Source organism: Bactrocera dorsalis, chromosome 3 (genome assembly GCF_023373825.1).
Source record: "Bactrocera dorsalis isolate Fly_Bdor chromosome 3, ASM2337382v1, whole genome shotgun sequence".
NCBI classification, from domain to species: domain Eukaryota; kingdom Metazoa; phylum Arthropoda; class Insecta; order Diptera; family Tephritidae; genus Bactrocera; species Bactrocera dorsalis.
The window spans coordinates 49,759,734-49,772,582 of record NC_064305.1 but is presented as its reverse complement, the minus strand read 5'-3'; the positions used below and the strand labels follow the sequence as shown (position 1 = coordinate 49,772,582).

Below are 12,849 nucleotides of genomic sequence, written 5' to 3'. Positions count from 1 at the left end.
AACTGAGTATATGACCTTCAAAATAAGTCAAAAAGATATCAAATTTGAATTTTGAATTTTTCGGCAACTTTACTGAATGTGTGTAATTGCAACTTTCTAATAAATTTGATTTAGTTGCAATAATTTCAGCTCTCAAGATCAACATATCAGGTCCATACATATTCAATTGGAATTTATACACTATATATAGTATTACGAAAATTCTCTTGAAGAAGATTAATTAAATTTTATCTCTCCCAAACTATAGCAAATCCTTGGCTGAATTATACATGTATATTGATCATTAATTCAACATATAAATAGAGCGAGGAGTACTCAAACAGATATGTATCATTTGTTACCATAAGTACCTGCATATTCATATACTGTAAATTTTGAATACGTATGTATACTCAAAACAGCATGCTGTATATGAGTTATCAGCAAAACATTCATTCTATAGTATACAGTGATAACACTTAACCTTAGCGATAGATAACAGAAAATTAATAAATACAAAATGCAATTTGATTTCAAAATGTTAATGAGAATGCTGAGCTAAACATTCAGCTTTCGAGAATTAACGCTAGTGTGCAAAATATGTAATCTTGAGCGACTAACACATACGTATTTATACTCGTATAAGTAGGTAACAGTAGTCGACAATACTACATACATTCAATACTACTCTTCCAATCATTTTTATACGAACACATTTAATAGAAATTTTGTAAAATATCTTTATAATTAAGAAGAACTTATTTTATAATATTAATATGTCGCAATGCATATATGGTAAATGGATGACGATCCAATGCAGTTGAGCAAGGCCGTCGTTTGCTATCACTCAAACGAAGATTACTTTTAATGCTTTATGCAGTGGCGGTTTCAGGTGGAGAAATAGGGGAAATTTTCCCCCAAGGGTTAAATAGCTTATTCGTAATTTAACTACTCTGGAAAAATATAAAGTAATTTAATTTCAGAAACAAAATTAAAGACTGTTTCCATTTTTGAATATAATAAATAATGCTAAGATATCACTAAAGTTACAAAGTGTAGCTACATACGTATGCAGATTTAATTGTTAATAAGTTCAAGCAGATCCGTAACTGAAAGTGCTAAATTTGAAGCGACTCGGCTGGATAGAGAACTTGAACTCCCCCATAATGTATTTCTGGATCCGACCCTGCTATATGATATATTATTGAACTTATGCTCATATACAGATATGGGTCAAAAGTTACTATGCGGAAGGAAGAAAAAAAAACGATTACTAAGTCTGCACCGAAGTTATAATGCCCTTCACATGTGCATTTTTTACTGCATAAAAGGAAATAAAATATCATTATCTTGATTGTTATCGGCCAGTTTGTATGGTAGCTATTTGCTGCCGTCCCGGCCGTCGCTCCGGGCGCAACGTCTTGGGGGGCGGCAAAACGATCTTCGCGACGTGTTACTCTCACAGTTACTCTATACTTTGAATGTAACAAATACTTTTATTTCTCCAAATTTTCACAAATGGTATTTAAAAACTCCAATTCGGGCAAAAATTCTTGAAAATTGTGTCAAAAGTGTACAAGATATAGGGCGAAAATGGGGTTTTTTCTATGGCTTTTAATAAGATGTCTTGTAAATTTACTATCAATTTCCTCAAAAACCGTATTGTGAGAATTTTGGAACTTCAGAATTTGTGTGGTTTCTAGTTCCTAAATTTTATAAATGTGGAAGACATTTTGTAAAAATTCACTTTTGTTCGAACCACCTCATGAAACTTATAGGTAGGTAGGTAAAGGGGGGCGGCAGAACATCCTTGGCCCCGGGCGAAGTTGTAGCTACGCCACTGATATTTCCATTAGCAACCAAAACTTCCGGTGGCCTTTATACCACGAATATCGGCCAATACGAGTATGTTAGTTATCTTACTGAAATTGAAAGATAGCCTTTTTCTAAAAAACAATGAATCTGTGTGTATAAGTGATATGTGGTGTTGCCATATAGGTACTTCACGATTTCAAAATAAATTTTGATTTCTTTCGCACCTATTTTAAAGCCAAATTTTTGCCTGTACGTAGAAGTTTGTATTAGGTTTCCCAACAAGAGTGATATGATTTCTTTTTCAAAAAAGAATACTCTAATTGTTAAGGAAATCCGAATGTGAAGTACAATCAATACAATAAGTTCTGAACGAATTCGATGAACCCAATTTCCGAGAACATTTTCCACAAAATGAGGGCGTAATAAATGAAAAGCATGTTCAATATTGACTTCTAAAGCTTGAAGAGAGTCGGGTTTATTGCTTAAGACCAATGATTATAAATAACCCTACAGAAGTAGTCTAATAGTGATAAATCATAACTTCTTGGAGGCCATTCAATGTCACAATTTCTTGAAATAATCGAATCGCCAAACTTTTCTCGTAATAGATGTTGTCAAGGTTGTGAGGTTGATCCTCATCTAATTGCGATCATAAAAAGTGTGTTATCATCGATCTATACCGCTCTCCATTGACAGTAACGGTAATGGTATCATTTCGAAAGAAGTACAACTTATTCCAAGAAAAAATCAGCAAATTCACAACGTTTAAGATGGCCCAATGGCTACAGTTCTGAGACAATTTTATACGGCTGCAAGCCCAAATCCTTTTACAAAATCAGCCAGGTTGTGGTTTGAGACAATTCTTAATATATTAACATTAGTCAAAACAATGACAGAAAATAACAGATCATGACATATTAAAAAGGCCGAAACAACACTTAGGAATTACATAAATCTTTTCTATTGGAAAACCTTATATTGTATTTCTACGGCTTTGATCTTTGGAAGTTGCAAGAGTATGGCATGTTCGGTTATAACCGAACTTACCCTTTCTTTACTTATTTATATTAGGTAAAATGTATTGAATCGATTATATCCATTTTTAGTAAAAAGTCAAAAGTGTCTTAAACAGTTGTAATCCGATTTCGACATTTTTTTTAAGTGATTCGCTATTGGACGATTATTCCGATAACTTGATTAAAGGAATTAAAAAAACAAAAACGTTAGCACGGTTGCAATGGTTGCACGCTCTCAAATACAAAATTTACAAGAACTGTGATCGCTCAAATTGTATGCTAGCTTTGCTATATACTATAGTGGCTCGATCTGAACAAGTTTTTCGGAGTTTGCACAGGTGTCCAGAAATAATCCATGACATATTTGATGAAGATGTTTTCTATACAAGGACGTTCTTCTTTAAACAAGTCAGTTGTCCACACATTCGTCAAATAAAATTAAAACAAGAATGTAGTGAGAATTCAGATAAGGACTTAGGGGGCTTAACTACCATAATTGGACATTAAAAACTTGACAATGTATAGTTATGTATCTGTTGAAGAGTGAATTTTATATTTTGAAAATTCCTTATTTTTAGATATGGTTATTTTAATGACATTTTCCTTGGTAAGTGAATGAATGCAATAATCTGAGCAACTTAAACACCTGAAAAAGATACGTTTGATATGCAATTGATTAATTTTTAATATTGTATCTATTTTGTTTTACAAAATATTTATCAATATTTCCACGAAACCTGCGTTTTGTACGAGTATGTATATACATATGCGTATGTACATATAAGGAATTATGTTTACAGAAGCGAACTGGGATTTTAGCAATGGTAGTATTTTACACTGTTCTAAGGTTTATCGAAAGTATTGTTGATTGAAGCTGGAAACATTACCTCAATTTAAGGCGCAAAACAAAACTTTTTTCTAACGATATTTATTTTGTGAAAATATTGCCGTGGTTTCGACGTATATACTCAGCACCACGACTACACGGTAACTGATTTTACAATAGCTATTTGTAAGCGGCTTAAGATTTGATAGAAAATATGTAGACGAACAGCAAAAATGCGATAAATAGCTCTACAAACACAAATTGTATACTGAAAGTGAATGTTCCATAATCACAAATTTATGGAATATAGAATAGAGTTTCTAAAATACACTTTTACAATACCTCAAATTTTTATTCGAGCCGCTTAAGTTCTGTTGGAATACGATAATCAGACATAGAGACAAAGAAAATTATCGGTTAAGCCAGGGAAATGGGTGGGTATACCATAAAAATGAACGAATACTAGACAGAATATCTTCTGCCAACAAATAAACTATCATTATATGGCATCTTTATTCATCGAAGTTTGAAGGTTTATTGAATCTTGAAATACAACATAAAGCCACTCTTTCCTTAGAATTGGAAATTGTATATTATGCATATATAAATTTAAAAGAAGAGGTCATGCAAAGAAGCATAATAAGTTGTAAAAATAATATTGTAAATTGATGGCGACCCAAACGGCATTAACCCTTATGTTAGTAACCTGGGTACCCACCGCGGTGTATTTGTATGAATAGCTTAAAAAATATTCAATATTTCATTTTAAGCTCTCAAATCGTCGTTTTTTTAACTTAAAAGAAAGCTATTTGTGAGTTCATTTAATTGATTTATTTTTTATTTTAAATAAGCTTAAACTCTAGCCATCGCCCTATTAGCAACCGGTTATCCGGGTACCCACAGTGGAAAGCATAAGAAATAAATTGTATATAATTTCTATTAATGCATACAACTAAATTTTATTAAAAAAAAATAAAGAAATATTACACTTTTTTATAATTAATGACATTGAACACATTGTACACGATTAACTGAGTCCCCGTCACAAACAGGTTGGTGACAATTGGCACAGGCCTTCCGTGTCTTTCGCCGTCTTCTTATAAGCAAAGCATTGTAGACAAGACACGATCCTGTTACTTTTTTTCTTCCAGTTTTATCTTTTGGAGTCTCTGGACCAGGATTTATCACGACTGTTTCTGTCAGTGTGTGGCCTAATACACTTTCAACGGCAATCTTTGTGGAGAAGTGGCGCATTACTTGTGGATTCGCCGTGCGAACTTGTTCGTTCAGTCATCGGCATCCTCGCTTAGTTTACGCATAAATTGACGACGTTCTGTCGTTTTTTTTTTTGACAATCATTTTATTATTTTCATAATAAATTATATATACAAATTTATTATTTCTGGTTTTTGTTTAGCGTCATCACCAACTGATATATGTATCTGAATGCATTGTCTATATCAGAATGACAGCTTTATTTTTTTTAAGAACGTAGGAACACATACCTTTTCATGAAATCCAAAAACTGTCAAATACTGCTCCCGTGTCTTATTCGATCCCATAACACTAGGGATGTAAGGTTTATTCTTTTTTAGCGTGCCAACAATGGTTATATTTCACGACAACAAATGTTTAGCAACTGGTAGAGTAGTAAAGAAGTTATCCATGCAGATGTTTCTACCACTACCTCGGTACGGAGCTGCCAATTCTTTCGCTACTCTTTCACCCTGATTCACGATTCTACGATGCTATTTTTTTTTTTAATTATCACCGACTATTAATATTTGAAGACAAAACTGTTTAGAAAAAATTTAGAAGTTTTTTTTTAATAAAACAAACAAAATTTTTAATACTCATATTGTGGGTACCCCGCTACCCGGTTGCTAAAAGACGTCGGTAAAGTTGGTTACTAACATAAGGGTTAAATGGGAAAATCTATTATCTAGCGAATGAACATTGTATTTTCAGATGATGAAGCACAAAGTCATCAGGGGCACCACAATTCTCATTTTTTCCGAGGAATGGTCGAATAATTGCTACCACTGTCGTATTTTGTAATATTTCTTCGCAAATGTTTTATATACTACCTATGCTTAAAATGTCATGCTTTAATAAACCATTGGTTTTAACACAGATATTTTAACAGTGTCGGCGCCAAAGATTCATAAAAATTTGCCTGGGTTTCCACGGCCTAACACCTCCGCTGCCTCCAGCAGCTTACAATACAACAGTCACGAAAAACACAAGGAATGAATAAGTAATATATGACATCACTCAATATTCCCCATCAGGGGATACTTTGGTCGTTACTCCTGAAGATGGAGTATTGAGGCTTAACGAGACGTAAAAACTAGAATTACGATTTTCACACGAGTTTAACATTATCTATTCGTATATCAGGGAGAAAACTTACACTCTAAAAAGTTCAGATTGAATTCAAATTCTTAAAGTGTTGTAAAGATCGTTAAAAAATGGAAAACAATACATACTTTTGTGGTTTGAAGAGTGTCGAAAGAGGAATACTTATCAACCAAAAGAACTACAAAAGCGACTTGAACATAAAGTAAAAAGCTTGCTTGTTATTAGTGAACGAATATTGACAGGAACAGGTGGTAATCAGTTGGCGCTATTTCCAGGCTGTATGGTGGATGCGATAAAACCTCCCATCAGAGCTCCCGTAGCTTCTGACGAGTCATTAACGAAGCGTGTGGTCTGGCGTTGGAACACTACTCCCTTCCTGTTGGCCAATTCTGGAAGCTTCTAAGCGTCTGGCCACATGGGTGAGCTGTTCCCAGTGAATGATTCCCTTCCAATCCCAACAAACACCCCAGAAAAACCTTACTGGCCGTCAATCCCGGCTTGGCCACTGTTTGGGACGATTCACCGGCCTTCGACCACGACCGTTTTCACTTGATATTGTCGTATGTGATCCATTTTTCGTCGCCAGTCACCATCCGCTTCAAAAAGGGTCGAGTTCGTTCCATTTCAACAGCATATCGCAGGCGTTGATTTGGTCCATAAGTTTTTTTTGCGTCAAATCATGCGGCACCCAAGCATCAAGCTTTTTTGTGTATCCAGCCTTCTGCAGATGATTTAAAATGGTTTGGTGACTAACTTCCATCTTCTAGGCGAGTCACGAACGGTATTCGCCGTCACAGGTGTTCCGCCGGGTGGCTTATCCATGGTGTCGTTTTCGCCCGCTCTGAATCGTCGAAACCATTCCTCAGAAGTTCGAAGTGATAGAGAACCATCCCCCAAACAACATTAATCTCACGGAACGTTTCTCTAGCGGATTTGCCTTTAACGAAGGAAAATTTTAAAATAGCGCGAATTTCGGCGTTAGTGATCAAAACTAATTATGCATAGCGTCGTTTTGTAGGTTATGTCAAGACCTTTCAAAGATGTATTGCCAGATACAAGCTCTGTGGCGCTTTATACTTAGCCGCGAAGTTCAAAAGACAAAAAGGCGGAAGGGAGATATTTGACAACCTAATATTATGATTTATCATCTATAGTGAAGAATCATATATAGTATTTATGAATGTTTAAAGGCTTGATTTATTTTTTTCTTTAATTCTTAGGTTAAAAACATTCTATAATTTTCCAAATTATATATTTATTTAAACAAATTTTGACTGAAGACATTTTGGTAATCCTTTTTAGCCACCTTGTTGGATTCATGTCGAATTAGGATAATTCATAAGGAAAAAATATTTTTATCTTGATTCAAACTTCGTCGGAAACTTAATATTTATAAAATGTATAACATTTACAAGTGAAATGGAGCATTAGTAGATAGAAGCATATGTTCATGTTAATCAATTTAATCATTAATATTGTAGACTATAGGTAAAATATTTTAAAACTTTACTTAAGTATATTTGGATTTGCTAACTTACCCAATGCATCACAGGGCGCTCTTCGGTGCAGACGCCCATGTGCGTCTTTTGGAATATCTCAAGGTTTGCTGTCAAGGATGCTTAATAACGGTGGTAATTCTCGTCTTTTCAACAAACCCACGATAATAATTCTTTCACTAAAATCGGATTTTTTCACTAATACTGATTCCACGTAAAATGCACAGATGTGACAACTGACACCCGTGATAAATCGCCCAACCAATTTTTCAGATATCCAAAACGCTGTTACACTCATCCAGCCTCTTTAACCATCAAAGGTAATTGTACTAATACAAGTATTCAAGTTTTTCAAAATATCAATTTTGCTTTAAAACACTATGATTTGCCGTGGCGTCTCTCTGTAGGAATCACTTGATGTGGTTTGGTTTATTCACGTTTTTATGTCTTCGTAGTTGATCATTTCAAGTTGTCGTCTGATATACTATATATTAAAAACGGTGGTTATATATATAAATATGTATGGGTAAATATTAAGAACAAGTCTCAAAAACTAAGTAACGCGCTAGAACTTTAAACTCTAACAAATTCTTTAGTGATTGGAATTGGCAGCAAGGCGACGAGCATATTATCAACCAATCGGTTTGATTTATTTGTCTCACATCACAAAATGCATATTATATATATTTTTTTATTTTTTTATTAAGCACCTACTGTTTTGAAATCTTGTCATTTCGGTTTCGTCTCATACCCGAATTGATATATTTTTATAAAACAACAAACATGTAGTTATGCCTAAGTAAAGATATTATTGAATTCAAGCTCTCCTTAGGTTACTTTAACTGGATTTACTTATTTATTGAATAATTAAATTTTTTTGCAAATATCAATGAGTTTATAATGTGCCTTGCCTCACGTCTCATTTACGAATATGTAAATGTATGTACATACATACACATGTAGCTATGAACGGCAGTCTAAAGATGGGCCTGCCGTCTCAAAAGCTTTGCTTTTAACCAACCTAAACTTTCGCATTACCAGGCGGGTGATAAAAACCTAAGCGCCTAAATGCAAGCGTTACTGACAGCTTAAAATTCATTTAAGGTATATATTAATTTATGACTAGACCGTTGTGGGCGCTTTTGCAGAGCAGGGATGCGCGGATTCTACAACACAACTCAACTAATACAACAACAATCACAGTAGCGATAGCGGTAGCGGTAGCGTCGAGTTCAATTGGATTTTTAATGGCAAAAGCTGACTACTAGAAAGTGAAGCTGAAAGCGGACCCTCCCGACTGTTCGTTTCTTTAAATAAGATTTTAACTTGTGATAAAATCTATTCTTTATATTTATATATATAGATATATACATACATATGTACTCGTGTGTACAAATGACCGTGTATATTAATACGTTGGTACGTGTGTATGTATGTATGTTAATTACCTAAGTAAGATGTACTGATGAATGTCCAGTTATTTGGTTAAACCTAATCTCATCGGCATTTTGGATGCATAATTTACTAGCAACCGGGTTGCTGAAACTAATTATGAAATATGTATGTATATAAATAAATTAGCACATATGTACATACATACGTTAGTTAGTTACGTATACATACATATGTATGTACATATGTAGGTTTCCACTCTTTGATTGTTGCAAAATACATACATATATTTCACATTTATGAAGGCTTCTTTCGCTAATTTAAATTTTTTTTTTAATATTTCCACACTTTGAAAATGCTAATAGTAAGTTCTATAAATTCGTGTTTTATACTTATCGATATTAAATTACACAATTTACTCTTTCATACCATGAATTTATATTTAGAGGATATTTGAATATAAATTTATATTTATCCACTCACAAACGATATACGGACGTACATACAATTTGCCCATTATCTTTGCTGCTAACCTTTAAAAGTCATTGATATCTTTGAAAAGGTTTTCCTTTATTTAATAAAGTAATTCTTCGAATTTATATATACTAAATACATATGTACACTTCATTATTATGTTAATAATTTATCTCTTTTCACTAATTATTTTGTTTGTATTTTCATATACGCGTGGATTGTGGATATCTTGCGGCGGGTTTATTTTTAATTTCAATCTATTCACAAACGCACATAGTCGATCACACACCCACGGCCGGTTTCTTTTTCGCTCGAAACATTTGAAAGGTTCCAAAATACACTGCCGACACTAGCTTGACGTTTGAAACTGATTTGTCGTGAGTGGTTTTGGGACGTTAAGTTTCACTACCGTGATTCGATCGTTTCTGCAGTGTGCTGTGCTCGCCGGTTGTCGCTGTTCGAAACACGGTACGGAGAGCGCGTTTACAATTTCGAACTCAATTCAATTGTTGAGTCATGCGCGCTACACCAAATAGTTTCCCATTAGTTCATCGTTCTTCGAATGTGAGACAACTACTGTATGTACAGCACTTTTTCTGACAGCACCCATCGCATTGACACTCCACGAAATGAGTGAAACCAATTTCAACTCATACTGGCCTAAAGACAGCCATCGCATTTCAACACATCTTGTACACATATAGCCATCTTTTATTGGCAGAATCTTATACGATTGGTGTTTGTTATACCTCTACTGATGACTGTTTCGGCAAAGTTTATAGGTTTGCCTTGCTTGCGCTTATGATTCTGCTACGCTTAAGGGAGGAAATTCATGTTTAAACTGAGCAGAGAAGGCTACAAAGCATGCCATATTAAGTTGCTGGTTTGTTGTGTTCGTATTAATATGTATGGGTATGTGCTTTTAATGCTTTGGATATTAGGGAGGCGTGGTGTTCGTTCTGTTGATTGTGCTTGGTGCCAGTAAGGTTGAGCAATTTCACTCATTCACCATGTTATTACCAACGAAAGGCGACTAAAGTTTAGAGTCGTCTGTATCTACTCATTCCTGTTGGTGTGAACGACTATGACTGAATTGAATTGAACACACAAAAAAATGTATTGGGGCTTACATCCACATTGGCATATAAGTAAGTGTGTAAGTATATAGAAATGTATATTAATGTGCAAAACATTGCAACCCCAGTAATCACAATCGGCCTAAGATGTTTGGTAGCAAACAGAAGGTAGCAGGTTGTGGGCAGAAGCAGCATAGGTATGAATTATGCAGCAGCAGCAACAACTGCCGCGGCACCATTGCCACCGGTGATTGCTGTGGCATCATTTCTTTGACATAGCAAAGAAGAGACATATAGACGTTGTACTGTTTCTGTTATTTGCGTTGTTATCGGCGTTGTTGGCTGCTGAATACTTACCCACTTTTTTATTTGCACTTGTGCTTCTACCTATGTATATAATATTTATTGTAGGTATGTATGTACATATGTAGCTATATTTATTTTTTTTTATTTCTCTTCATTTTCCAGCATTTTGTTGTTTTTGCGTTTTTTCTACATTGTCAGGCCGCTACTGCTGTCATTTCTACTTCCACATCCACCGCCCTTATGGGGTTCTTGCCTTACCATAACAATTGTTGTTGCCGCTATACTTGTAATGCTGAAGCTTGCCAAAAGGTACTGACATCACAATCGTCGTTCGCCCGTGTTGAAGCTCTTGTGCGATTGACGATGACTACTTTGGCGAATAAAAATAAAAGTAAATATATATAAGCGAAAAAGTGAGCCGGAACATACACAAACTACAATCAAAGTCATTGCAGGAGTTTGCGTATATTGCTACATAGCAAATTTTTATTTGTTCATACCGGTTTTGTAAAAGGTATACACTTGTATGTGCATACAGTATGTAGATACTTATGTATATGACTTATATGGATGTAAAAAACAGTGCGTTCAACGATTCCTTCTTAGTATTTTCTACTTCATCATGAATCGGATTTTTTATTTCATCATTTGTTAGTTGAAAACAAAGTATCGAATTTATATTGTAAAAATTGCTATTATGCATACATTGAATCCATACTAAAATATTGATGTGTACTCCAAATCCTTTTTAAATAGCACCAAGAATTTCACAGAAACATACACAATATGTAAAGTACATATAAGATGAAATTAATAAATGATAAATCTGCATACATACGAGGCCGCCGTCGCTGAGTTGGGTAGAGGTGCAGACCGTATTCAGTAGGTGTGGACCAACATAATAGGTTTTTTTTTTAATTTTCGGTTGCCTAATGTAAACAAAAATATTTTTAACAGAACAATATCATTGAATTCCAAACTTTAACATGGTATGATTTTTATTTCATGACGAGAAAATTTGTACAAGAATTTCTTTAGTACTGCAGTAGGTCATAACGGGCGCCTTTTTTAATTTTATATAAAAAATATAATATATTTAATTTGTTATAAGTATGTAGATATGTATATGTATACAACGCCTGTACCGATTTGGTTGAAAGTTGGTGAGGATATAATTGGAAACCTCGAGACGCGCACGGTTTATCGCTTTATGTTAAAAGTATACACAATTCATATACAGCCATGGACACATAAATAGCACACTTGGTCATCAAATAAGAAAACATTTATTTATTTCTTAAGTTTATCACTTACGGATTTAGAGAGGAATGCGTTTTATTTTAAAAATTATTCATTTTAATATTACTAAAACACTAAAGCAGTAAATATTTTATTATCGCCAAAAACAGACGAAAACATCAATATCCTATATGACACCTGGGACACATAAATAGCACAATCTGAAAGGAGGCTTAAAAGAGGCACAAAAATTTATAAAAATTATTAAAAACTCGCAAAAGATTGTTCATTTCGTTATTATTTTGTACTATATCCGTTATTTTTAATCATCCCCTCACATCTTCGCTGCATGCTGTACACTAGTTCTTGACATCGTTCCTTTGGGATTGAATACCAAGGCTCTTCAATTCCACTCCATAATATCATTTCATTCCAGTCCTTTATATCATTTCATAAATTTTCTTTTTTTTCAGATCTGGGGTTTGCACCATGCTTTACTATCTTTGCGGTGTGCTTCGGATCATTGTCTTGCATAAATATCCAGTTTATGGGTATGGATTGAAACATGGGTTATGGGCCATTGGACAAATGGCTCCATTTTATTTTTCAGTATATCCAAATACTAAAACTGGTCCATTTCACCATTTATTCGAACAATTGGCACGATGCCATGCCATGAAAATGTTGTCCAAAATTGTGCTGGTTTGTCTCTGTGGGCATTTGATGTGGCGTTTTGATAGGAGTGGTTTCTTACTGGTAATTTGTTCAAAAAGTTGAGATGCGTTGAGTCGTTTTCCTACAAGCTTTCTGGACATGTCCACACCATATTCGTCATTAACTTCGATCATAATTTCTCTGGCTGACTTAAA

At 34.3% G+C, this 12,849-nt stretch overlaps 1 protein-coding gene across 7 annotated transcripts in view; it reads right to left on the bottom strand.

The window, feature by feature from the left end:
- LOC105233061 (protein apterous) overlaps positions 1–9,893 on the bottom strand; it is a 66,466-nt gene extending 56,573 nt beyond the window's left edge. Inside the window, exons 1-3 of one of the 7 annotated variants that reach the window (XM_029553321.2) lie at positions 9,315–9,893; positions 8,942–9,038; positions 7,536–7,977 (exon numbers count right to left, since the gene is read on the bottom strand). In XM_029553321.2, the coding sequence (XP_029409181.1) occupies positions 7,536–7,574 (39 nt within the window). In that variant the 5' untranslated portion in view covers positions 7,575–7,977; positions 8,942–9,038; positions 9,315–9,893. Of the gene's footprint in view, positions 1–7,535; positions 7,978–8,941; positions 9,039–9,169; positions 9,192–9,314 lie in introns of those variants that run through there. The other 6 variants (XM_011215004.4, XM_011215005.4, XM_011215006.4 and 3 more) reach the window with 6 other exon arrangements.
- Positions 9,894–12,849: the final 2,956 nt, after the last annotated feature.